Source organism: Ovis aries, chromosome 2 (assembly GCF_016772045.2).
Source record: "Ovis aries strain OAR_USU_Benz2616 breed Rambouillet chromosome 2, ARS-UI_Ramb_v3.0, whole genome shotgun sequence".
Lineage (NCBI taxonomy): Eukaryota > Metazoa > Chordata > Mammalia > Artiodactyla > Bovidae > Ovis > Ovis aries.
This window is the reverse complement of record NC_056055.1, coordinates 52367462-52392878: the sequence shown is the minus strand read 5'-3', so window position 1 is coordinate 52392878 and position 25417 is coordinate 52367462. Positions and strand designations below refer to the sequence as shown.

Below are 25417 nucleotides of genomic sequence, written 5' to 3'. Positions count from 1 at the left end.
ATGATGACCCACTCATCCCCTACCCCTGGGTGGGCAGGCCTAGAAGCCAATGGAAGTGATGAGTGTCTGGCCTCAGCACCAAGAGGCCTCATCCTTCACCTGAATCACAGTGGCCTCTCCTCTCCAGAGATCAGAGCTGGAGAAGCAATTAGAGCTTAATTATCTTCACAGGGAGAGAAGGGACCAGGTGGAACTCACCTAAGCCACAGAGCTAGTCCGTGGAAGGGCAGAAAGCCAAACCTTCTTCCCTTGGGGAAAACAGAAGGTTCTAGCCTTGTGCAGACACGTACCTCAAGAGACTGAGTGCTTCTCACCCTGGAGACGTCAAGGTGAACAAATATAGCATTAAAAGGTAAGTACTCTAAAATAATTTTCAAATTAAGAAAAAGCCAGATCTGGAATGAAGGGAGGAGGGAAAGACCAGCAGTTAATAATGAGAACTTGACTACACCGGGAGGGAAAGAGCTGGCAGGCTCACATTCCCAAGGCTGCAGCGAGTTTTCCTAGTAAGGACGCTAAAGACGGCCTGACGGTCAGGAGTGGGGCTCAGGGATCAAGGGTGCGGTCCGAGCTCAAGTCTTCTCTACAGGACCTTGCTGTTGCCGCCAGGGTCTACGCTGTTGTGCTGGGAGCCCCGAAGGCTGGTCCTGGTGGGACCCCCAGGAGCCGGCCCTCTTCCGTGGGAGGCTGTGGCTGGTCCTTATCCCCTCCTGGGCACAGCAGCGCCACGGGAACTTGGGGAGCCCCCACGCCGGCTCGGAGGCGGGGTGGGCCGTGGACGTGGCACCCGGGGGGGACGCCTAGAGTTCTGGATGTCTCCTTTCTAGCCGCTCGGCCGTGCGCCCGCTATCTGGGGCTTTACCTCTGTCTGAAAAATGGGCACAGGGTGTTTTGCGGCTATCGGGTCAGAGAAGAGGGAGTGGCACCGGGGGCGGTAATGAGTTCGCCGTTCCCAGGCGGGAGATGACTCTCCAGCGCCACCGCGTGGCTGAGGCGGCGCACGGAGCCCAGCCCGAGGAGATGGGGATTTCCAGACTTGCCAAAGATCACAGAGAACCACAAGTGTTTACGAAAGGAGCAGCCAGCCAGGAACACCGAAGCCTGGCGAACTAGTGAAATGGCAGCTAGCATCTGTTGAACGATTGTTGCGAACCAAACACTGGGCTTAACATTTTCTGGCCCTTTTCTCTTGTAAACTCTTAATCATCTTTTAAGCGGATGCAGCTATTATTCCTATCTCACAGCGGAGGAAACTGAGGTTTAGAGAGAATGAGAAACTTGTCCAAGTCCCCAGCTGATGGGGAAAGCTGACCTATCCCAGCCTCCAACATTTTACAAGCTAGAGACTTGGAAGTGTGGGCAGAATGGCCCGATTTTCCGTGAAACTGAAATAATCAGGGCTTCGAGGGCCCTCCCATCCCCCGGTCCGAGAGTAACTCCTGCGTCCTTGCTCCCTGAGGGGCCGCCACCTCTCCGTTTTATTGGGTCGGCCAAAAAGGTTGTTTCTTTTTGGCCGACCCAATGTGAAGAATGATGTCTGTAGCCGCAAAGGTCAGAAGCCAAAGAACACAGCTTTTTCTTCTCTAATATCCAGGAGCCTTGGTAGTGAAAGGTGCTTTGGGGCTTGAGAATCACAGACAGAGGAAAGATGAGTAGTTAGGAGCATCCCAGAAGGGTGGGTTTCAGAAGGACTGGGTTTCAGGCCCTGCTCTGCTTCCAACTAGCTACGTGATCTTGGGCAAGTTCATGCTCTTCTATGGGCCTTGGTTTCCCTCCTGTGCAACGTACATTCCTCTAGATGATGTAAAAATCCTTACCCCAGCCTTCCTAATAGCCTTCCCCATACTAGCCCCGCCCAGACTGGCCCTGACATTCCAGAAGCCTCCCTGAAGTGAGGTTGAAGGTCCCAGGTGGGAGCTGTGACCCATCTCTGAGTTTCCTCCTGAGTTCTGGGCCCTGGACTAGGTCCTGGCAGGGTATCTGGCCTTGGCAGATGAGAGCCATCAGAGGGGAGAAAAGCCCTGTGCCTCTGAGAAAGGCCTCAGGGAGGGGGGCCTGCATTGTGATGACCTCATCCATTCTATGACATCATCCTCTCTCTTATTCCCACTCCTCCCTGATCAACTGCTCTGCAAACAACCATCAGTCTGAATCCCAAAGGCCTGAGAAAGTCTGTTCTCCAGTACCTACTGCTGATCTTCTGTCTCACCCAGCAAGAAGCACCATGAAATTGGAATTCACCGAGAAAAACTACAACAGCTTCGTACTGCAGAACCTGAACAAACAGAGAAAACGCAAAGAGTACTGGGACATAGCCCTGACTGTGGACCACCATGTCTTCTTTGCACATCGCAATGTGCTGGCTGCAGTCTCCCCGCTGGTGAAGAACCTCATCTCCAACCATGACATGAAGACCACCGATGAGCTCTTTATCACCATTGACCCCAACTACCTGAGTCCGACCACAGTGGACCAGCTCCTAGACTACTTCTACAGTGGCAAGGTGGTGATCTCAGAACAGAACGTGGAAGAGCTCCTTCGCGGGGCCCAGTATTTCAACACACCCCGCCTTCGAATTCACTGCAATGACTTCCTGATCAAGTCCATCCGCCGTGCCAACTGCTTGCGCTACCTCTTCTTGGCTGAGTTGTTTGAGCTCAAAGAGGTGTCAGACTTGGCCTACTCTGGTATTCGTGACAACTTCCACTACTGGGCCAGTCCTGAGGGCAGCATGCACTTCATGCGCTGTCCACCTGTCATCTTCGGCCGCCTGCTCCGAGATGAAAACTTGCATGTACTCAACGAAGACCAGGCTCTCAATGCACTCATCAATTGGGTATGCTTCCGGAAGGATGAGCGGGAGAAGTATTTCAAGAAGTTCTTCAATTACATCAACCTTAATGCTGTCTCCAACAAGACGCTAATGTATGCCAGCAACAAGCTGATGGGCATGGAGAACAGCTCAGCCCACTCAACCCTGATTGAGAGTGTCCTTGTGGACCGCAAACAGGAGAGGCCAACCAGTCTGCTGAGCTACCAGCGGAAAGGGGCCCTGCTTGATTCAGTGGTCATCCTAGGTGGCCAGAAGGCCCACGGCAAGTTCAACGATGGAGTGTTTGCTTATATCATCCAGGAGAACCTGTGGTTGAAGCTCTCAGAGATGCCCTACCGGGCAGCAGCACTGAGTGCCACCTCTGCTGGTCGCTACATCTACATCTCTGGTGGAACCACTGAGCAGATTTCAGGGCTGAAGACGGCTTGGCGGTATGACATGGATGACAACTCCTGGACCAAGTTGCCCGACCTGCCGATTGGGCTTGTCTTCCACACCATGGTGACCTGCGGGGGGACAGTGTACTCAGTGGGAGGCAGCATTGCCCCGAGGCGCTATGTCTCTAACATCTATCGCTATGATGAGCGCAAGGAGACCTGGTGCCTGGCAGGGAAGATGAGCATTCCTATGGACGGCACAGCCGTGATCACCAAGGGTGACCGGAACCTGTATATTGTCACCGGGCGGTGCTTGGTGAAGGGTTACATCTCCCGGGTTGGGGTGGTGGACTGCTTCGATACCAACACTGGGGAGGTGGTCCAGTGTATCACCTTTCCTATTGAGTTCAACCACCGGCCCCTGCTCTCTTTTCATCAGGACAACATCCTCTGTGTGTACAGCCACCGGCAGAGTGTGGAGATCAATCTGCAGAAGGTAAAGGCCAACAAGACAACCACCTCAGTGCCTCTTTTGCCCAACAACTGCCCCTTGGATGTGTCCCATGCTATATGCTCTGTTGGAGACAACAGGGTGTTTGTGTGCGGAGGTGTCACCACAACCAGCGATGTCCAGGCAAAGGACTACACCATCAATCCAAATGCCTACCTGCTGGACCAAAAGGCAGGCGAGTGGAAGACCCTGGCCCCTCCACCGGAGGCACTGGACTGTCCTGCCTGCTGTCTAGCCAAGCTACCTTGCAAGATTCTTCAAAGGATTTAAACAACTTTTTAAGTGGGAGAATAAGTAAATGCATTATTATTCACAATTTAGTGAGAGAGAAATAGAGAGGAAGGCGTTGGTTCCTTTTTAGTCTCTGTTTGGCCCCGAAGGTGGAGATCCTGGGCTCTGGCTACTCCCAGTGCGGGGAGATTCAGGGCTGCCCTGTTACTGAAGGGATCCAGGCTGAGGCTGAAAGAGTTCCTGGTGGGTGGGATTGAGGCATATCTTGGGCACTGGCTCCCAGTGGGTGAAGATTCAGGGCTACTCCATCACTGAAGGGATCCAAGGAGAGGCTGGAAGGGGATCCTGTGTGGGTGAGATCAAGGCATCTCCCAGGCCCTGGCCAAGGTGATGTCTGAAAGGCCCCCTATCCTATACCCTTGTAGTCACCTTGAAGACACATGCTAGACTGACAGGTAAAGCACCTGCTTAGAGTTGTGAAGCCTCAGGCTCCTCCAACACTCATTTCTGAGTCTGCCCAGGAAGGCAGGGGAGGGCCAATCCCAGGTCTGGGAGAGGAGCCTCCTGGGTTAGGGAGGGAGAAGGTGGTGAGCCAGGCTCAGGGATGAGGGCAGAGGGTGTGGGGTTGGGACAGGAGAGGAGGCAGGGTTGCTTGGCTATTGGGCTGGACCATGCAGCTATGGTGTGTCTCATTTGTGGGCAAGTTGGAGGGTTACTTACATGTTTCCAGTAAGCAAGGTTCATTGGGAACTTTCTCCAGGAATACAAGGTCTGAGGAACTAGGGGTGGAAGAGAGGTGAGTAAAGGGAGAAAAAAGAAACCTACATCTCTATTGGAGACATAGGGAGATGATGGGATGAGAGTCGGGATGGTTTAGTAGTGAGGGGCCTGACTACTGGGGACAGATGGCCTGGTTCAAATGCCAGTTCCACCACTTACTGAGTAATCCTGAGAAAGTTATTAACATCTCTGTGCCTTAGTTCCCTTATCTGTAAAGGGGGGGACAATAAGAGCACCTGCCTCACTGGGTGATGTGATGTGCAAAGTGCCTAGGACAATCCCTGGCACATATTAAAGTGCTGCAGGAGCACTTCTATAAAAGAAAAAAAAGGAAGAGGGATGAGGCAAGGGTCTAGGTTCTTGGACCCTGATATTGAGTTAGGTTCCATAAAATGTTCTTTGGGACTCCCTACCTCAAAGCCTAGTGAGCTCTCCTCAATTCTAACTACCTGTTTCCGTTTCATTTGTGTGTTTCCATATAATCCTAAACAATTTAGAAGAAACTGACCAAGGCCTTGAACACCATATATAACCCTCATTCATCCATTCACTTGTCCCTTCATGAATTCACTTACTCATCTGCTCATCAGTTCACACACAGACACACGCACACTCACTGGGGCCTCTCTGCGCAGGTCCCTGTGCTGGGTGCTCGGGCGATGACACAGACAGTCCCTGTCCCTGGGAGAGAGTGTCCACCAGTGCCAGGCAGCAGCAGTAGTACACAAGCCACATATGGAATTTCAACTTTTCTGGTAGCCATATTAACAAGGTAAAAAGAAATGAGTAAAATTAATAATATATTTAATGCAATATACCTAAAAATTAACATTTAAACAAATAATCAATGGAAACATTTATTAATGAGATATTTAACATTTTTTTTTGCATATTGAGTCTTTAGAACCCAGCATGTATTACACTTACAGCATGGCTCATGTTGGACTGACTACCTACCTCAAGGCCCACGAAGCTAATGGCTACTATATTATGCATGTGGGATACTTTACATATCCTTATGGTTCACATCTGCTCCATCCCCTTCATTTCCCCACTCAATCCTGCTTCACCCACTCAGCTGCAGCTTCTTGACTTCCCTGAAGGGTGGCCTCTCTCTTCAAAGCCTACCCCTCTGCCCAGGTCTTAACTTCGCTCCCTCCAGTCCAGGACCTTGGACTTCACAGCTGAGTCTCTCTCCCCTGGGAACTTACCCCACATTTCTCTCTTCTCCAATCCTGGGCAGCCCCTGCCTCTGCTCACCTCAGTGCATCTCCCAGCTGGAAGAAGAGGGTCCTATGGACCCACACAGCTAAGCCCAGCTGCCCCGCCCCACCCCACCAGGCTTGGCTAACCCAGTCACCTCTTATGACACCAGATGGCCATTCCCTACTGCTGATTCTCCAACCTTCTCTGGTGTCCTGGGGCCCTGCCCTTCTTTCTGTTTCTTCTCAGCCACTTACCTCTCACTTTGCTGCCAGAACTCCAGAGAAAATAGAGGTCAGACAATCTAGCACCTTAAGTAATCTGTTGTCCCCCAAAAAATCTCTCCAGAGCTTCCACTGCTTTTCTGCCCCTTTGAGGAAGAGGTGTCCTTCCATGATTCAAAGCAATCTCCTGTCTTGTTCTGTTTCCTTACAACTTGCCAGGCTCCCCAGTTCCCTCCCTCTCCACATTCCCTTCCTGATGTCTTCTCTTCATTCCAGCAATATTCTCAAGGTTCTGCTAGCCTGAAGACAAACCCTCCTCAGTTTTGAGGTCCACCTCTTGCTATCCGCCCACCGCTTTCCTCAGCTGAGCTTCCTGAATGTTGCCTCTGCTCTCTGGTTCCAGACCAAACTCTAAGCCACTCAGTCTGGCTTCTGTTCCCACCACACCACCAAACTGTCTCCTGCTGACACTGTTGTCTTTTTCTCAACATTCTTTCTTTTCCTTGCAGTGGGATTTCCTTCCTTCCTTTCCTTTTAGAGTAGTGAGATTATAATTTGATATATTAACCAATGTGGTCCTTCCTTGCTCCTTCAAAGTTAGACCATGAAGCTGAAGCTTCAGGGTTTATTGCCCTGAGGAGGTTGGCACAGCTGAATGTAGGAATCAGAGCTCAACTCTTGGCTTCTGTTGCTAGCAGAGCTTCAGCAATTCATAGCAGAGATTATGGTCTTGAAAGGCACGACTTTTGTACCATAATCCAAGTCTTCAAACTGGAATACATGAAGCTTTTCCAAGGGAAATTCAGACAAGCATAGTTTGAAGGGAATCAGTTTTCAGATCCTCAACTTTTTTCCTAAAATTGACCTGAGAATACACCTGTGGTGGAGATTTCGTTCTAGTTCTCTTTTCCCATTTTCCTTTTCAAAATAATATGTCAAACATTTTACGTACACACAGAGAGCAACATTTAACCTCTCCAAATCTTCCCAGGCTGCACCGCCCTGGATGCCATGTGAGGATATAAGCTAGTAGTGCCAGTGAAGTGTCTGGCGAAGATTCCTTTAATCAAGACACCAATATCCAAAGAAGAGTTTGTGGTATTAATACTTTTTTGACTTATCCAGACAGTGTCTGTGTGAAGCCTGGTGTTTTAAACTAGGGTATTTTGGTCCAAGATAGGTCTTTAAAAATGTTAAGTAGCACAGTGCTATGAGGACATATTTTAAAAAATCATTACTGACTAGTAATTCACCCATTTAAAGTATAGAATTCAATGGTTTTTATATATTCACAGAGTTCTCCAATCATTGCAACAATCAATTTTAGGACATTTCCATCACTCCAAAAAGAAATCTACCCCATAGCTGTAACTCTCTAGCCCCCTCAATTCCCCAGCCCCAGGCAGCCAATAATTTAGTTTCTGACTATGGATTCATCCATTCTACACATTTCATATAAAATGTGACCTTTTTTTCTGGCTTTCACTTAGCATAATGTTTTCAAGTTTCATCCATGTTATAGCATGTAATTCACTCCTTTTTATGGCTGGATACTATTCCATTGTGAGGTTATACCACATTTTATGTATCTGTTTATCAGTTAATAGATAGACATTTGGTTTGCTTCCACTTCTTGGCTATTACAAATAGTGCTCAATGAACATTTGTGTACAAGGTTTTGTGTTCACACAGGTTTTCATTTCTCTTGGGTATACACCTAGGAATAGAATTGTTAGATCAAATTTTAACTCTTTGTTTAACCACTTGAGGAACTGCCAGACTGTTTCCCAAAGCAGCTGAATCATTTGGCATTCCCACCAGCAATGTATGAGGGATCCAACTTTCTGCCCCCTCACCGGCACTTCTTATTATCTGTCTTTCCACAAACAGTCACCCTAGTGAGAAAGCAGCATCTCACTGTGGTTTTGATTTGCATTGCCCTGATGCCTAGTGATGCTGGATATCTTTTCAGGGGCTTATTTTTGATGACTGTTGTTATCAGAGAAAGTATTATTCTTGAGGAAGAGTTCTCAAGGTACAAAGGTAGTGGGACTCAGAAACACGACAGTCTTTGTGCCATTATTTCATTCAGGCCACAGAATCAAAACAAGTCTCTATTCCTTCCTACCAAGCCATCTGTCTTAGAATGTTAAAGATTTTTTAAAGTATGTGAGAAAATATCCACTACCAACCACATCCGCTCTGCATTTTCACCATTCTCAGTAATGAGAAAAATGCTCCCATTCTCCTGGATCTATTCAGTAGCATTTAAAAGATGACATAAAAAATTCTACACTTATGTTCAAAAGAACAATGTTACATCTTTGAACAAAAGTAAATATATCACGTTAGAATGCTTATTATTAGAATGCTTTATTCAGAGTTGTAAGAAACATTTAAAACCTTTTTTATTATAAATATATAACCCACATAGAAAAGCAACAATACATAATTGTATAGCTTAATGAATTATAACTATTGTAAATATCCATGTAACCATTACTGAGTTCAAGCAATAGATTATTGCTAATACCTCAAAAGTCTCCAGTGTGGCCCCTTCCTGATTACATCCCTTCTCTGCTCTCTGAGCTTTATAATGCCTTCCTTGCTTTTCTTTCATCTTCCTGACCAGGGATCTAACTCAAGCCCTCGGCAGTGAAAGCACAGGCTCCTAACCATTCGACTGTCAGGGAATTCCCTGTTTCTTGCTCATTATACCTGCCTGGAGAATCCTTGTGGACAGAGGTGCCTGGCCAGCTACAGTTCATGGGGTTGCACAAAGTCTGACACGACTGAATGACTAAGCATAGCACATAGCTTTACCATCTAAGTAGGCATTTCTAATACATAGATTAGTTCAGCCTGCCTTTGAACTTTACATAAGAGACTTGTACTGTATGAATTATTTTGTGTCTGGCTTCTTTCACTCAAATTGTTTTCACAATTGATCCATGTTGTTGTACGTAGGTATAGTTCTTCCCATTCATCATCTGTACAGTATTCTGTTATATGAGTGTATCCTTTTATTTATCCAGTCTCCTGTTCATGGATATCTGGGTGGTTTCCTGTTTGGACAATTACAAGCAATGCTATTCTTATGAATGTATCTTGATACATGTGTACTCAGCTTTATCTAGAACATAAGTAGAATTGCTGTCTTCATTTCTAGATAATGCCAAACTATTTTGCAAAGTGATTATGCCAGTTTTACATTGCCATCAGCAGTACTTGAGAACTCATGTTGTTTCTACATTCTTGCCAATACTTAGTATTGGCAGACTTTTATTATTGCCAATCAGATATGAAGTATTATCTCAATGCAGTTTTAATTTGCATTCTCTTGATTGATAATTAAAAGTTAAGCACCTTTTAATGTTTATTGGACATTGGGATTTCCTCTTTTGTGAAATCTTTTTTTCTATTTGGTTGACTATTTTCTCTTTTTGACTTGTTGGAATTGTTTTTTTTTTTTTTCAATTTTTTTGAGTTAGACCATTTTTAAAGTTTGATTTGGACCATTTTTTAAGTTTTTAGAGTTTACTGAATTTGTTTACAATATTGCTTCTGTTGTTATGTTCTGGTTTTCTGGCTGGGAGGCATGTGGGATCTTAGCTCCCCAACCAAGGAACCATCAAACCCACACCCCCTGCACTGGAAAGTGAACTCTTAACCACTGGACCACCAGGGAAGTCCCTGGAATTCTTAATATAGACTAGATACGAGTCGTTTACCAGTTTCAAATGGGGTAAATATCTTCTCCCATTCTGTGGCTTGCCCTTCCACTCATAATGGTATATTTTAATTTTAATTAGTCTGATTTGTCTTTTCATTTTTGGTTACTGCTCTTGATACTTGAGGAAATCATTCTTTACCCTGAGGTCACAAATATCCAATATGGATATGTAATTGTCCCAGAACTGATTTTCCCACTTCTCTGCAGCACCACCTTTGTTGTAAATCACATGTCCATACATGGGTGGATGTGCTTGTGAGCTCTCTTATTCCACTGGTCTATTCATCTGACCTTACGCCAATAGTACCACCTGCAGTTCTGTAGCTTTGTCATGTCCAGTGTGGTTTAGAATTTGTTTGTCAAGATCCACAAAACTGTTGAGGTTTTGATTGTGATTGTGCTGAATATACAGATCAATTTAGGGAAATTTCATATACTTACAATATCAGTTTTTAAAATTCATGGACATAGTATAATTTCCATTTTAGGGAGTCTTCTGTAATTCTTCTTAATGTTTTATACTTTGTAGAGGTCTCACACAATGTTTGTTAGATTTATTCCTAAGTACTGGACATTTTAAAATTAATATATATTATTAAAATATATATTCATGTATATTAGATATAATATTCTTTTAAAATATATAGCATTCTTTGAAAAATTCATTTCCTCTTTTTAGTCTATAGAAATACATTGATTTCTGTATATTGATTTTGTACTTAGCAGATTGTAGGGGATCTTTATATATTCCAGATGTGAGCTTTTTCAGTTGTACATGTGGTAAATATCTTCTCTCCAGTCAATATGAATCATATGTAAAACTACAGAACTTTTAGAAAGAAACATGGACCAAATCTTTGTAACGGGGGGGTTAAGCAAAGATTTTTTAGATATGACATGCAAAAAGCATGATCCATTTCAGTTCAGTTCAGTTGCTCAGTCATGTCCAACTCTTTGAGACCCCGTGGACTGCAGCACTCCAGGATTCCCTGTCCATCATTAACTCCCGGAGCTTGCTCAAACTCATGTCCATTGAGTCAGTCATGCCTTCCAACCATCTCATCCTCTGTCATCCCCTTCTCCTCCTGCCTTCAATCTTGCCCAGCATCAGGGTCTTTTCAAATGAGTCAGTTCTTTGTATCAGGTGGCCAAAGTATTGTAGTTTCAGCTTCAGCATCAGTCCTTCCAAGGAATATTCAGGACTGATTTCCTTTAAAATGGACTGGTTGCATCTCCTTGCAATCCAAGGGACTCTCAAGAGTCTTCTCCAACATCACAATTCAAAAGCATCAATTCTTTGGTGCTCAGCCTTCTTTGTAGTCCAACTCTCACATCCATACATGACTGGAAAAACCGTAGCTTTGACTGGATGGATCTTTGTCAACAAAGTAATGTCCCTGCTTTTTAATATGCTGTCTAGGTTTGTCATAGCTTTTCTTCCAAGGAGCAAGCGTCTTTTAATTTCATGGCTGCAATAATCATCTGCAGTGATTTTGGAGCCCAAGAAAATAAAGTCTGTCACTGTTTCCATTGTTTCCCCACCTATTTGTCCTGAAGTGCTGGGACCGGTTGCCATGATCTTCATTGGGTTTTTGAATCTGTAGATTTATATCTTTGGCAAATTTGGCAAGTTTTTGGCTGTTATTATTTCAAATATTTTTTCCAGCTTTGTACACTATTTTCTTTCTGGAAGTCTGATGCAACAAACGTTACACTTTTTGTTGTTCTTGTTCCACAGGTCCCTGGGGCTCTTTTCAGCTTTTTTCCTCACTGTTCAGACTAATATCTACTGATCAGTCTTCATATTCAGTAACTCTTACCTCTGTCATCTCCATTTTGCTTTGGGATCTATCTGAGTTTGTAAATTTTTGCTTTTAAAAGTTTCCAGTTCAAACATTTCCATTTTGTTATTCTTTATAATTTCTTTGCTGAAGCTTTTTAATTTTTCAGTTGTTCCAAGGATGTTTACAATTATTGGTAAGAGCACTTTTATAATAGCTGATGTAAAGTCTTTGTCAGATAACTCCAATATCTAAACCATCTTGGTATTGATATGTGTGGATTGTCTTTTGTGTGTGTGTGTGAGTTGAGATTTTCCTGGTTATTCATATGCTAGGTAATTCTAGATTGTATCTTAAATATTTTGAATACTATGACATGAGGCTTTGGGTCTTATAAAATCCTATAAAGAATGTGGATATTTTTGTACTAGTATATAGTTGACCAAACTAGTTTCAGGATATAAGTTCTAACTGACCTATGGGCTGTGGTTAGAATTTGATTCCAATCTTCCAAGATTTTGTACCGGTATTTGAATCTGTCCCATGTTTGGGCCACCTAGTGACCAATCTGGAACATCAGTTCAGTTCAGTCGCTCAGTCATGTCCGACTCTTTGCGACCCCATGGACTGCAGCACGCCAGGCCTCTCCGTCCATCACCAACTCCCAGAGTTTACTCAGACTCATGTCCATTGAGTTAGTGATGCCATCCAACCATCTCATCCTCTGTCGTCCCCTTCTCCTCCACCTTCAATCTTTCTCAGTATCATGGTCTTTTCAAATGAGTCAGTTCTTGGCATCAGCTGGCCAAAGTACTGGAGTTTCAGCATCAGCATCTGTCCTTCCAATGAATATCAGGACTGACTTCCTTTAGGATGGACTGGTTGGATCTCCTTGTAGTCCAAGGGACTCTCAAGAGTCTTCTCCAACCCCACAGTTCAAAAGCATCAATTCTTCAGCATTCAGTTTTCTTTATAGTCCAACTCTCATATCCATACATGACTACTGGAAAAATCATAGCTTTGACTAGACAGACCTTTGTTGGCAAAGTAATGTCTCTACTTTTTAATAAGCTGTCTGTTGGTCCTAACATTTCTTCCAAGGAGTAAGTGTCTTTTAATTTCATGGCTGCAGTCACCATCTGCAGTAATTTTGAAGCCCCCCAAAATAAAGTCAGCCACTGTGTACATTGTTTCCCCGTCTATTTGCCATGAAGTGATGGGACCAGATGCCATGATCTTAGTTTTCTGAATGTTGAGTTTTAAGCCAACTTTTTCACTCTCCTCTTTCACTTTCAAGAGGCTCTTTAGTTCTTCTTCACTTTTTGCCATAAGGGTGGTGTCATCTGCATATCTGAGGTTATTGATATTTCTCCCAGCAATCTTGATTCCAGCTTGTGCTTCTTCCAGTCCAGCATTTCTCATGATGTACTCTGCATATAAGTTAAATAAACAGGGTGACAATATACAGCTTTGATGTACTCCTTTTCCTATTTGGAACCAGTCTATTGTTCCATGTCCAGTTCTAACTGTTGCTTCTTGACCTGAATACAGATTTCTCAAGAGGCAGCTCAGGTGGTCTGGTATTCCCATCTCTTTCAGAATTTTCCACAGTTCGTGGTGATCCACACAATAAAAGGTTTTGGCATAGTCAATAAAGCAGAAGTAGATGTTTTTCTGGAACTCTCTTGCTTTTTTGATGATCTAACAGATGTTGGCAATTTGATCTCTGGTTCATTTGCATTTTCTAAATCCAGCTTGAACATCTGGAAGTTCACGGTTCACATACTATTGAAGCCTGGCTTGGAGAATTTTGAGCATTACTTTGCTAGTGTATGAGATGAGTGCAATTGTACTGTAGTTTGGGCATTCTTTGGCATTGCCTTTCTTTGGAATTGGAATGGAAACTGACCTTTTCCAGTCCTGTGGCCACTGCTGAGTTTTCCAAATGCTGGCATGTTGAATGCAGCACCTTCACAGCATCATCTTTCAGGATTTGAAACAGCTCAACTGGAATTCCATCACCACCACTAGCTTTCTTTGTAGTGCTGCTTCCTAAGGCCCACCTGACTTCACATTCCAGGATGTCTGGCTCTAGGTTGGTGATCATACCATCATGATTATCTGGGTCATGAAGATCTTTTTTTTTATAGTTCTGTGTATTCTTGCCACCTCTTCTTAATATCTTCTGCTTCTGTTAAGTCCATACCATTTCTGTCCTTTATTGAGCCCATCTTTGCATGAAATGTTTCCTTGGTATCTCTAATTTTCTTGAGAAATTTCTAGTCTTTCCCATTCTATTGTTTTCCTCTATTTCTTTGCACTGATCACTGAGGAAGGCTTTCTTATCTCTCCTTGCTATTCTTTGGAACTCTGCATTCAAATGGATATATCTTTCCTTTTCTCCTTTGCTTTTCACTTCTCTTCTTTTCATAGCTGTTTGTAGGGCCTCCTCAGACAACCATTTTGCCTTTTTGCATTTTCTTTTTCTTGGGGATGGTCTGGGATCCCTGCCTCCTGTGCAACATCACGAACCTCTGTCCATAGTTCTTCAGGCACTCTATCAGATCTAATTCCTTGACTCTATTTGTCACTTCCACTGGATAATCATAAGAGATTTGATTTAGGTCATACCTGAATGGTCTAGTGATTTTCCCTACTTTCTTCAATTTCAGTCTGAATTCGGCAATAAGGAGTTCATGATCTGAGCCACAGTCAGCTCATGGTCTTGTTTTTGCTGACTGTATACAGCTTCTCCATCTTTGGCTGCAAAGAATATAATCAATCTGAATTCAGTATTGGCCATCTGGTGATGTCCATGTGTAGAGTCTTCTCTTGTGTTGTTGGAAGAGGGAATTTGCTATGACCAGTCCGTTCTCTTGGCAAAACTGTTACCCTTTGCCCTGCTTCATTCTGCACTCCAAGGCCAAATTTGCCTGTTACTCCAGGTATTTCTTGACTTCCTACTTTTGCATTCCAGTCCCCTATAATGAAAAGGACATCTTTTTTGTGTGTTAGTTCTAGAAGGTCTTGTAGGTCTTCATAGAATCATTCAACTTCAGCCTCTTCAGCATTATTGGTTGGTGCATTCCCTGGTGGCTCAGATGGTAAAACATCTGCCTGCAGTGCTAAAGACCCAGGTTCGATCCCTGGATTGGGAAGATCCCCTGGAGAAGGAAATGGCAACCCACTCCAGTACCCTTGCCTGGAAAATCTCATGGACAGAAGATTTTGGTAGGCTACAGTCCATGGGTCTCAAAGAGCTGGACACAACTGAGCAACTTCACTTTCTTTCTTTAGGCTTGGATTACTGTGATATTGAATAGTTTGCCTTGGAAACAAACATAGATTATTCTGCCGTTTTGAGATTGCATCCAAGTACTGCATTTTGAACTCTTTTGTTGACTATGAGGGCTACTCCATTTCTTCTAAGGGATTCTTGCCCACAGTAGTAGATATAACAGTCATCTGAGTTAAATTCACCCATTCCAGTCCATTTTAGTTTGCTGATTCCTAAAATGTCAGTGTTCACTCTTGCCATCTCCTATTTGACCACTTCCAATTTGCCTTGATTCATGGACCTAACATTCCAGGTTCCTATGCAATATTGCTCTTTACAGTATTGGACTTTACTTCCATCACCAGTTACATCCACAACTGAATGTTGTTTTTGCTTTGGCTCTGTCTCTTCATTCTTTCTGGAGTTAGTTCTCCACTGATCTCCAGTAGCATGTTGGGTACCTACTGACCTGGGGAGTTCATCTTTCAGTGTCCTATTTTTTTGCCTTTTCATACTGTTCACAGGGTTCTCAAGGCAAGAATACTGAAGTGGTTTGCCATTCCTTCTCCAGTGGACCACGTTTTGTCAGAACTCTCCACCATGACCCATCTGTGTTGGGTGGCCCTACATGGCACGGCTCATAGTTTCATTGAGTTAGACAAGGCTGTGGTCCATTTGATCAGATTGGTTAGTTTTCTGTGATTGTGGTTTTCAATCTGTCTGCCCTCTGATGGAGAAGGATAAGAGGCTTATGGAAGCCTCCTGATGGGAGAGATTGACTGAGGGGGAAACTAGGTCTTGTTCTGATGGATGGGGCCATACTCAGTAAATCTTTAATAGAGTTTTCTGTTGATGGGTGGAGCTGTGTTCCCTCCCTGTTATTTGACCTGAGGCCAAACTATAGTGGAGGTAATGAAGATAATAGTGACCTCCTTCAAAAGGTCCCATGCATGCACTGCTACACTCAGAGCCCCCAACTCTGCATCAGGCCACCACCGACCCACACCTCCGCCAGAGACTCCTGGACATGCATGGGCAAGTCTGGGTCAGTCTCTTGTGGGGTCACTGCCCCTTTCTCCTGGGTCCTGGTGCACACAAGGTTTTGTTTGTGCCCTCTAAGAGTGTTTCCCCAGTCCTGTATAAGTTCTGGCGGCTCTATGGTGGGTTAATGGTGACCTCCTCCAAGGGGGTTTATGCTGTACCCAGGTCTGCTGCACCCAGAGCCCCTGCCCCTGCAGCAGTCCACTGCTCACCAAACACAGTTCTGACTCAGTCCCTGTGGGTCTCTGTGGGGTCTCTGTGTGCTGGTGCACGCAGGGTGTTTGAGCCCTCTGAGCACCTCTAGCTGGTATGGGGTGTGATTCTAAACGTGATTTCGCCCCTCCTACATCTTGCTGGGGCTTCTCCTTTGCCCTTGGACATGAGGTATCTCTTCAAAGTGGCTCCAGTGCCTACCATCTCACTGGGGCTTCTCTGTCCTTGGACATGACTGAAGGTAAATTCAGTTCTCTAAGTCTTTTACATGCGGATTAAGATCAGATCAATCAAACTACAGCTAAGGGTTGAGCCCAGGAATTTGTAAATTCTCCCAAGCTCCTCACTCTCCATGATCTCCCTTATACTCTTCAGTTCCCTGTGGTTACTCTTTTTGGTTCTCCAGCCAGAGAAAATAAAAGCTAGAGCTATATTTAGCCCACTCTTCCATGTACTTTCTCATAGCCATGCCCACATCTGAGATCAAGTGGGAGAAGACCAGAGGATAAAAATGATGAACTCATTGCCAGTTCAGGGCTTCATATTTTGGTCTTCCTTGATTTGCCTGCCACTGCTTACTTTTCAGAGTCCTCATATAGCTTCTGCTCTGTGCATGCAGCTAGGTTTTGTATCTGCATTCAGTGGGAAAGACCAGGGGGAACGTGCTGACTTCATCTTACTCCCAGCTCAGGGTTTTTTCAACTATATTCATGAATGACTTTGCCTATAATTTTCCTTTCTCTTACTGTCTTTGTTGTGTTTTGTATCAAGATTATGCTTCCCATAAAATGAGTTGAGAAGTATATTCCCCTTTTCAAAATTCTCTGGAAGAATTTTGTGAAGACTGAAATTTTCACTAATGAGGCCAAACGGAATTCTCTTTGAAGGGTTTTAATTTATTAAAATATTTTTACTAGTCATAGGGATATACAGTTCTATTTCTCCTTATGTTATTTTTAAGTTGTATTTTCTAGAAATTTCCCTATTTCATTTACATTTTCAAGTCTATTAACATACATTTGTCTGTATATCCTTTTATGATCTTTATAATGTCTTGAGATTCTCCAGTGATCCTATTTTTATTCCTGATTTTGAATTTTTAAAAAACCTTTATGAGTCTCATATAGGTGCTTGTATGACTTTGGATAGTCAATAGTTTCATAGATATTATTCCAAAACCATAAATAACCATCAGAAAAATTAAAAACTTTTGTGCCTCAAAAGACACCATCAAGAAGGTGAAAAGACACACATAGAGAAAATAATTTAAAAGCACATACAAGACAAGGAATACATAAAGAAGTCTTAGAACTCAATAATGAGAGAAAAAAATAATTTAAAGATGGGCAAAGGATCTGAATACATTTCCTCAAAGAAGATACACACATGGCCAACATGTGAATGAAAAGATGTTCAATATCATTAGCCATCAGTGAAATGCAAATCAAAACTATAATGAGACACCACTTCATACCTAGTAGGACAGCTACATTTAAAAAAAGACAGATAATAAGTATTAGTGAGAATGTGGAACCCTCAAACAATGTTAGTGGGAATGTAAAATGGTACAACCACTTTGGAAAAGTCTGGCAATTTCTCAAATGATTAAACATGGAGTTACCATATGACCAGTTTATATATATATATATATATATATATATATATATATACATACATACATACACACACACACACTGGGTATTGTTGCTGTTCAGTCACTCAGTCATGTCCAACTCTTTGTGACCCCATTGACTGCAGCATGCCAGGATTCCGTCCTTTACCATCTCCTGGAGTTTGTTCAAACTCATGTGCATTGAGTCAGTGATGCCATCCAACCATCTCATCCTCTGTCATCCCCTTCTGCTCCTGCCTTCAATCTTGCCCAGCATCAGGGTCTTTTCTAATGAGTCAGCTCTTCACATCAGGTGGCCAAAGTACTGGAGCTTCAGCTTCAGCATCAGTCCTTCCAATGAATATTCAGAATTGACTTCCTTTAAAATGGACTGGTTTGATCTCCTTGCAGTCCAAGGGACTCTCAGGAGTCTTCTCCAATATCACAGTTCAAAAGCATCAATTCTTTGGCACTCAGCCTTCTTTGTGGTCCAACTCTCACATCTACACATGATTACTGAAAAACCCATAGCTTGGACTATACAGACATTTGTCAGTAAAGTAACGTCTCTGCTTTTTAATATGCTATCTAGGTTTGTCATAGCTTTTCTTCCAAGGAGCAAGTGCTTTTAATTTCATGGCTGTGATTTGGGAGCCCAAGAAAATAAAGTCTGTCACTGTTTCCATTGTTTCCCCATGTATCTGCCATGAAGTGATGGAACCAGATGCCATGATCTTACTTTTTTGAATGCTGAGTTCATGCCCATTAATTTCTTTCCTAGGTGCACATACTCAAGGGAAATAAACATATATGCACACAAAAGCTTGTACATGAATGTGCATAGCAGTATCATACATAACAGTTTAAAAGTGTTCATCAACTCATAAGTAAAAGTGGTATATCCATACCATGGAATATTATTCAGCCATAAAAAGAATAAAGTACTGGGACATGCTACAACATGAATGAATCTTGAAAACATTTCCTAAATGAAAGAAGTCAGTCACAAAGGACCACATGTTCTATAATTTCATTTTTATAAAGTGTACATAATAGGTGACTTTGTGGAGACAGAAAACAGAAAATTAGTGGTTGTCTAGAGCTGGAGGATTTAAGAGTACTGAGAAGTGGAAACTAAAAGCTCAAAGTTTTTTGGGTCGGTAAAGAATCTGCCTGCAATGCAGGAGACCCTGGTTCAATCCCTAGGTCAGGAAGATCCCCTGGAGAAGAAAATGACAACCCATTCCAGTATTCTTGCCTGAGAAATCCCATGGACAGAGGAGCCTGGTGGGCTACTTTCCATGTGGTCACAGGAGTTGGACATGACTTAGTAACTAGACCACCACCACCACCAATAATGTTCTAAAATTTATAGTGGTGATACATGCACAATTCTGTGAATTTACTAAAAGCCACTGAACTGTATACTTTAAGTGGGTGAATTATATGGTATGTGAATTTTATCTCAATAAAGTTATTAAGATACCATGCCTCCATCTTGGTCAGTCTTTCTTTCTTGGATTACTCACTCTGGAGGGTGTCAACTTCTGTGTCATGGGAAACTCTTTAGAGAGGCCCATGTGGCAAGGAACTGAGGCTTCCTGACAACAGCCATGTGAAGCCATGTGAGATCCCCCGTAGACTCCTGACCCTCTGAAATTGTAAGAAATAATGTTGGTTATTTTAAGGTACTAATTTCTAATTACACTGCAATAGATAATACAAGCCCATCAAGATCTTTTAAGATGTGAAGTTCTAATAAAGTCTTACTTTTTATATTTAGTAATATTTAGTAATTATAAAATTTTCTGATTTTGTTGCTTTGACTAAATATATACTGCTAATAACAACATCAATGCAAAACTAAATTTTAATATTCAGAGCTTTATTATAGTAATGGGGTATTTTTAAAAGTTAATTATGTTATATATTTTTGTTATCAGGAAGATGGGACAAGTGTTCATGGAGCAAAAGTAAGAATCTGAAATTTCTTAATGAAAAGCTATCATTTTAAAATGGATTATGGTGAGTATAAAATTTCTATGGTATTTAGATGCCACCAGATACATTTAAAAAAGCAATGCAACAATTTTATTGGAAAGGATCAATGTTTACAATAATTAGAAATTATATCCCTTGCAACTAAGTTTTGAAAAAATTTAGATGTCAATTAAAAAATGCACAAGAGGCATGTAGATTTTAAACAATTCTTTCAGGGAGGGTATTTTCTATCTTGCTTGGAGTTCATGGTGATTCTCTTGAATCCGTGGTTGGATTTCCTTTACCCTCACATACCGTTTTTTTAAAAATGCTCTTTTTTTGTATTTTTCATCCTTTTAGTTCTGTTTCAGCATGGATATTTTTCTGCTCTATCTTCTGGTTCACTAATTCTCTTTTCAACTATGTCTAACCACTATTAAATAACTTGCCCACCATTGCTGCAATTAGATCCTCCTCTCTCCCAAACCTCAGACTTAGATTTCCAACATCCTGTGGAATATCTCTTGAATATCTCACAGGTCACGTGTGCTAGATACGTCCACACCTGACCTCTTCATTTGTCTCATCTCCTTCCCCATTCCACACAACCGGCTTTTCCTGTTGTGGCTATTTCTGTTCACGGTTTTCCAAGCTATGAAAGTTATCAGTGAATCTCCTTTCTCTTTCTGCCTCCTAAAAACAGAAAAGAGCATTAAAAAAAATGGGATATGATGTAATGTAATGTAATTTTAGCAAGGAGAATAAAGAAAGAATGGAGCAATGGCAGAAGAGAAAATGGCTGAGAATTTCCCAAATTGGTAAAGGAAGTCAAACCACAGATTCAAGAGAATCACCATGAAATCCAAACAAGATAAAAAGTGCCCTCCCTAAAAGAACTGTTTAAAATCTACATGCTTCTTATGAATTTTTAAAGTGACATCTAAATTTTTTCAAAACTTAGTTGCAAGGGACATAATTTCTAATACATTGTAAATATTAATCTCTGCTTCTGCCTCCCACTTACCAAATACTATGTATATTATCTGCATTATTTTCCTTCCACCTAAGCTCACTGCTCTGTTACCTAGAATCTGTTACCTATCATCCTTGGCCCCCTGCCTCTCCTCCTGAGCCACAGAAACAGTCTTTCCTGTTTTCTCTGCTTTCAGAATCCTCTCCTAGCTAACTGCCTAAGCTTCCAGAAGAGGGTTCTGACTGAGTCCCTGGCCGGGGAAAATCCTTAAAAGGCTCCTCACAGCTTCTGCAAATTTAGTGACTCTTACCTGGCACTCAAGCCCTCCATGATTTGACTCCCACACACTTTCTTCAGCTGTACCCATTTACTTTCCTTCTCTTCCATCATCTAGCCGAATCATTCCCAGAGGATAGCCTGCCTTTCTTCCTCTCCATCATATATATTGCACAACCTGTCTCCTTTGAGACCCATCTCAAGTGACATTCAAGTCCAGCAACAAATATTTGCTGAACACTTGCTATGTGCCAGGCATAATGCAAGACCCTGAGAATACAAAGATAAGTAAGGCATACATGGCCCCTGCCCTCCCCTAAAGGTCTAGTGGGAGAAACAGATACTGAACTTATCTCCTGTATGAAACTTTTCTAGGACTTCTCAAATATGACTTGCCTCCCTTCTGCCTTTTCAGCTCTTTGCTTGCTCACCATTGTCCTCTTCACACTCCTGCACCATCATCTGCACCGATCGTGTAGTAATTTGCAAAGCTTCCCAGGTGGCACTAGTGGTAAAGAACCCGCCTGCCAAAGCATGAGACGTAAGAGACACAGGTTCAATCCCTGAGTTGGGAAGATCCCCTGGAGGAGGAAACGGCAACCCACTCCAGTGCTTCCAGACAGAGAAGCATGGTGGCCTGCAGTCCACAGGGTTCCAAAGAGTCAGACACAACTGAAGCGACTTAGCACACATGCAATTCTTACCACCCTTCTTCTGGATCAGATCCTTTCTGGCTTTTGAGAGTGAGCTCTGAGTATTAATCTCTCAACAGAGACCCTTCAGATGTCACCATGTGGCCCTTGGTCAGGCTTTGGCAGAGTGCTGATGAAGGACCTGTGCAGTCTCATTTCTGCCTCTCCCCAGAACCAAGAGCTCTTCCCAGCTGTGTCACCCAGGACTTCCCTCTGCCCATCTCTCCCGTCCCAGGCCAGGAGCTCCCCTCCTTGTGCAGACCTATAGCTACCGCCTGTGTGTCTCCTAGGTCTTCTCTGTCTCCTGTCAATCACTGGAACTCCCCAGAGGCAGTAAACTAGTGGCTTTGGTGACTGCAGATATGCTTTATGACCATTCTTTCCTCCTCGCATCTCTCCCAGTCCCTACTTCCTGTGGTAGTAGGGACTTCCCATCAATGCTCCCCATCCAGCTCTGTACTATTGCCCGGCCTGGACCTTCATCATGTCATTCCTCAACTTCTTTCCCACAGCCTCTGCCCCTATCCATCCTGCACATAGGGACAAGATTAATCTCCTAAGTAGCACGTTGATCAAAGCATTCCTTTTTCTGGAACCTTCCAGAATTCCATTGCTAAAAAGACTCCTTGTTTTATTAGCATTCAGGGCCCCAGCATATGTCTCTAAATTTACCTTCAATTATTCCTCTTCTTAAGCCCTTCAGGCCCAGCAAAATTAACTTACTCTCTGTTCTCCAAACATGCCAAGCTATGAAACCTTACACAAGTGTAGTATTATGCCACCAAGGAGTAACTCTTCTAGTTCAGTTCAGATCAGTCGCTCAGTTGTGTCTGACTCTTTGCTACCCCACGGACCACAGCATGCCAGGCCTCTCCGTCCATCACCAACTCCCAGAGTTTACCCAAACTCATGTCCATCGAGTTGGTGATGCCATACAACCATCTCATCCTCTGTTGTCCCCTTCTCCTCCTGCCCTCAATCGTTCCCAGCATCAGGGTCTTTTCAAATGAGTCAGCTCTTTGCATAAGGTGGCCAAAGTATTGAGTTTCAGCTTCAACATCAGTCCTTCCAATGAACACCCAGGACTAATCTCCTTTAGGATAGACTGCTTGGACCTCCTTGCAGTCCAAGGGACTCTCAAGAGTCTTCTCCAACACCACAGTTCAAAAGCATCAATTCTTCGGCGCTCAGCTTTCTTTATAGTCCAACTCTCACATCCATGACTACTGGAAAAACCATACCCTTGACCAGACAGACCTTTGTATGGATGTGAGAGTTGGACTGTGAAGAAAGCTGAGCACCGAAGAATTGATGCTTTTGAACTGTGGTGTTGGAGAAGACTCTTGAGAGTCCCTTGGACTGCAAGGAGATCCAACCAGTCCATCCTAAAGATCAGTCCTCGGTGTTCTTTAGAAGGAACGATGCTAAAGCTGAAACTCCAGTACTTTGGCCACCTCGTGCAAAGAGTTGATTCATTGGAAAAGACTCTGATGCTGGGAGGGATTGGGGGCAGGAGGAGAAGGGGACGACAGAGGATGAGAAGGCTGGATAGTTCACCGACTCAATGGATGTGAGTTTGAGTGAACTCCGGGAGTTGGTGATGGACAGGGAGGCCTGGCGTGCTGCAACTCATGGGGTCGCAAAGAGTCGGACATGACTGAGCGACTGAACTGAGATGAGTGCAACTGTGCAGTAGCTTGAGCATTCTTTGCCATTGCCTCTCTTTGGGAAAACTCTTCTAAATCTTCTAAATCTCAACCAAATTCCATACCTGAGGTCCAAGCCACCTCCCCTGTGAAGTCATCCCTAAACCCCTCAGCTGATTTCCCCAATTTTGATTGTATAAACACCTGTTGGCTTTGCATGATGAGAAGTGGTTCCTCCTTTAGCGAGTAACTCTCCGGATGGCTTCCCCAGAGTTATGCCCTTGCCTTTGAAAGAATGCTGTCTGTCCCTCAGCTACTACTGCTGTAAGCAGCCAAAGGTTGTCTTCCTTGGACCCCCTCAGGGTAGTCCCTCTTCCTTATCCCCGTAACAGGGGCAGGATATATTGTTTCAAAGAGAAGATGAATATGAAACTGCTTCATGCATTGTTGCAAATTTATGTTAGAGAGGAGCCAATTCACGTTCAGGGATGAGCATTAAAACAAAAAGGGAGTAGGGAATTGAGTAAATTTCAGGTCCTACAATTTTATGTTCTTAAATGTTTTTCTTCAAAACTTTCCTACACTCCATACTTTAAATGATTTTAAAGGTAATACACGTATTAAGGAAACAATTACCCTTTTGTGTCAATAAGTATTAGTGTATATTTTTAGAAACCACTTGGTTGTCCTTTGCTGACTACCTCTGGAGGCAACTTAGACCTCTGGAGGGTTTTTTGGTTTGTTTCTGTTTTCAACTTTTTATTTTTTGGCGTGATGGTGGTGAAAGAGAAAGGTCCTTCTTTTCACCAGTGCATAAGCACCCACCTCAACATGAATATGAGTAACTGGAAATCACTGGATCATCCTCTCTATATTATAGGCAAAATTAACTATCCATGTTAACATACATGTTAACATACTGACAGAACTGTTTTTAAACAAAATTCCTGCTGTCCTTAAGTAGGAAACGTGTGTATATATTCAAGATGTTGTGGCTAGCACCATTTGGAATTGCCTAGGAAACCTAGGTTTCCTCTTGGCCACTGAATTCCTGTGGGACTGACTCCTTCCTACATCGGGGGCGGCGGGGGGAGGGGGAACTCAGTTTTCCTAGGAACCAGATGATCCTTAAGGAATTTTTCAGTTTTAGAAACTTCAGTCTAGCTCTGAAAAGACTAACGGCTGCAAAAGGGCTTTGTAAAAGGGGGGTATATTCGTGTTTTTATAATAATACTGTTCTGTTACTAGCTCAGTCGCGTCCGACTCTTTATAACCCCATGGACTGCAGGCCGCCAGGCTCCTCTGTCTACAGAATTTTCTAGGCAAGAATCCTGCGGTGGGTTGCCATTTCCTTTACCAGGGGATCTTCCTGACCCGGACATTGAACCTGGGTCTCCTGCACTGCACGCAGATTCTTTACCATCTGAGCCACGAGGGAAGCCCTATAATAATACCATGGGGGAGAAAAGTCAGAGTGGATTTGATTACGTTTAAGTCAGGCGGCTCTAAGGGAGAAAACCACCCAGAAGGAGTCAACGAGTTAACAGGAAAAAACAAATTTTTTTTTAAGAAAGCCAGTACATAGCCATAAAAGGATTCCGTTTTTCCAGTAATCCTAGGAGGGAGGTACTGCCGGATTCTTGTTCCTATTTTTCAAATGAGGAAACTGAGATTCAGAAAGCCTACGTGGCTTGACTCTTCTGCAGTCGGCCAATCATCGCCGCCCTAACTTCACCTCACTTCCCAGTTCAGCAAGCGAGTCCCGTCCGAGATGGCGGTCCCGGGTCAGTACAGCCCCAAAGCCGGATCAAGCAAGGCTACCTTAAATCACGTACTTCTCCCGCCTGCCCAATGCTGGCTCGGCTCAGCGCCCTCCACGCAGGTGCTTCCCGAGTCACGAGTGTTACTCGGGGGCCCGCCTCTCCTCTTGCTGATTTGTTAACTCTGGAGCTACTTCTGCCCTCTGATTGGGTATTACCTTTTCGGCTCTCCAACACCGCCTGGACCGACCGGATATTGGGGCCGGGTTTCCGC

The 25417-nt window shown here is 43.5% G+C and overlaps 1 protein-coding gene and 1 long non-coding RNA gene across 2 annotated transcripts; one reads left to right on the top strand and one right to left on the bottom strand.

The window, feature by feature from the left end:
* Positions 1 to 255: 255 nt before the first annotated feature.
* On the top strand, positions 256 to 9543 carry CCIN (calicin). Its single transcript, XM_027964423.3, has 2 exons — positions 256 to 352; positions 2147 to 9543. Exon 2 carries the CDS (start codon positions 2225 to 2227, stop codon positions 3989 to 3991), a length of 1767 nt encoding a protein of 588 aa, XP_027820224.1. The 5' UTR covers positions 256 to 352; positions 2147 to 2224; the 3' UTR covers positions 3992 to 9543.
* A 2027-nt stretch (positions 9544 to 11570) lies between these two features.
* LOC132659164 (uncharacterized) lies at positions 11571 to 25292 on the bottom strand. Its single transcript, XR_009599202.1, has 2 exons — positions 25205 to 25292; positions 11571 to 19469 (listed from the first exon to the last, which is right to left on the bottom strand). It is a non-coding gene; the product is annotated as an uncharacterized LOC132659164 (long non-coding RNA).
* Between the last annotated feature and the right edge of the window lie 125 nt (positions 25293 to 25417).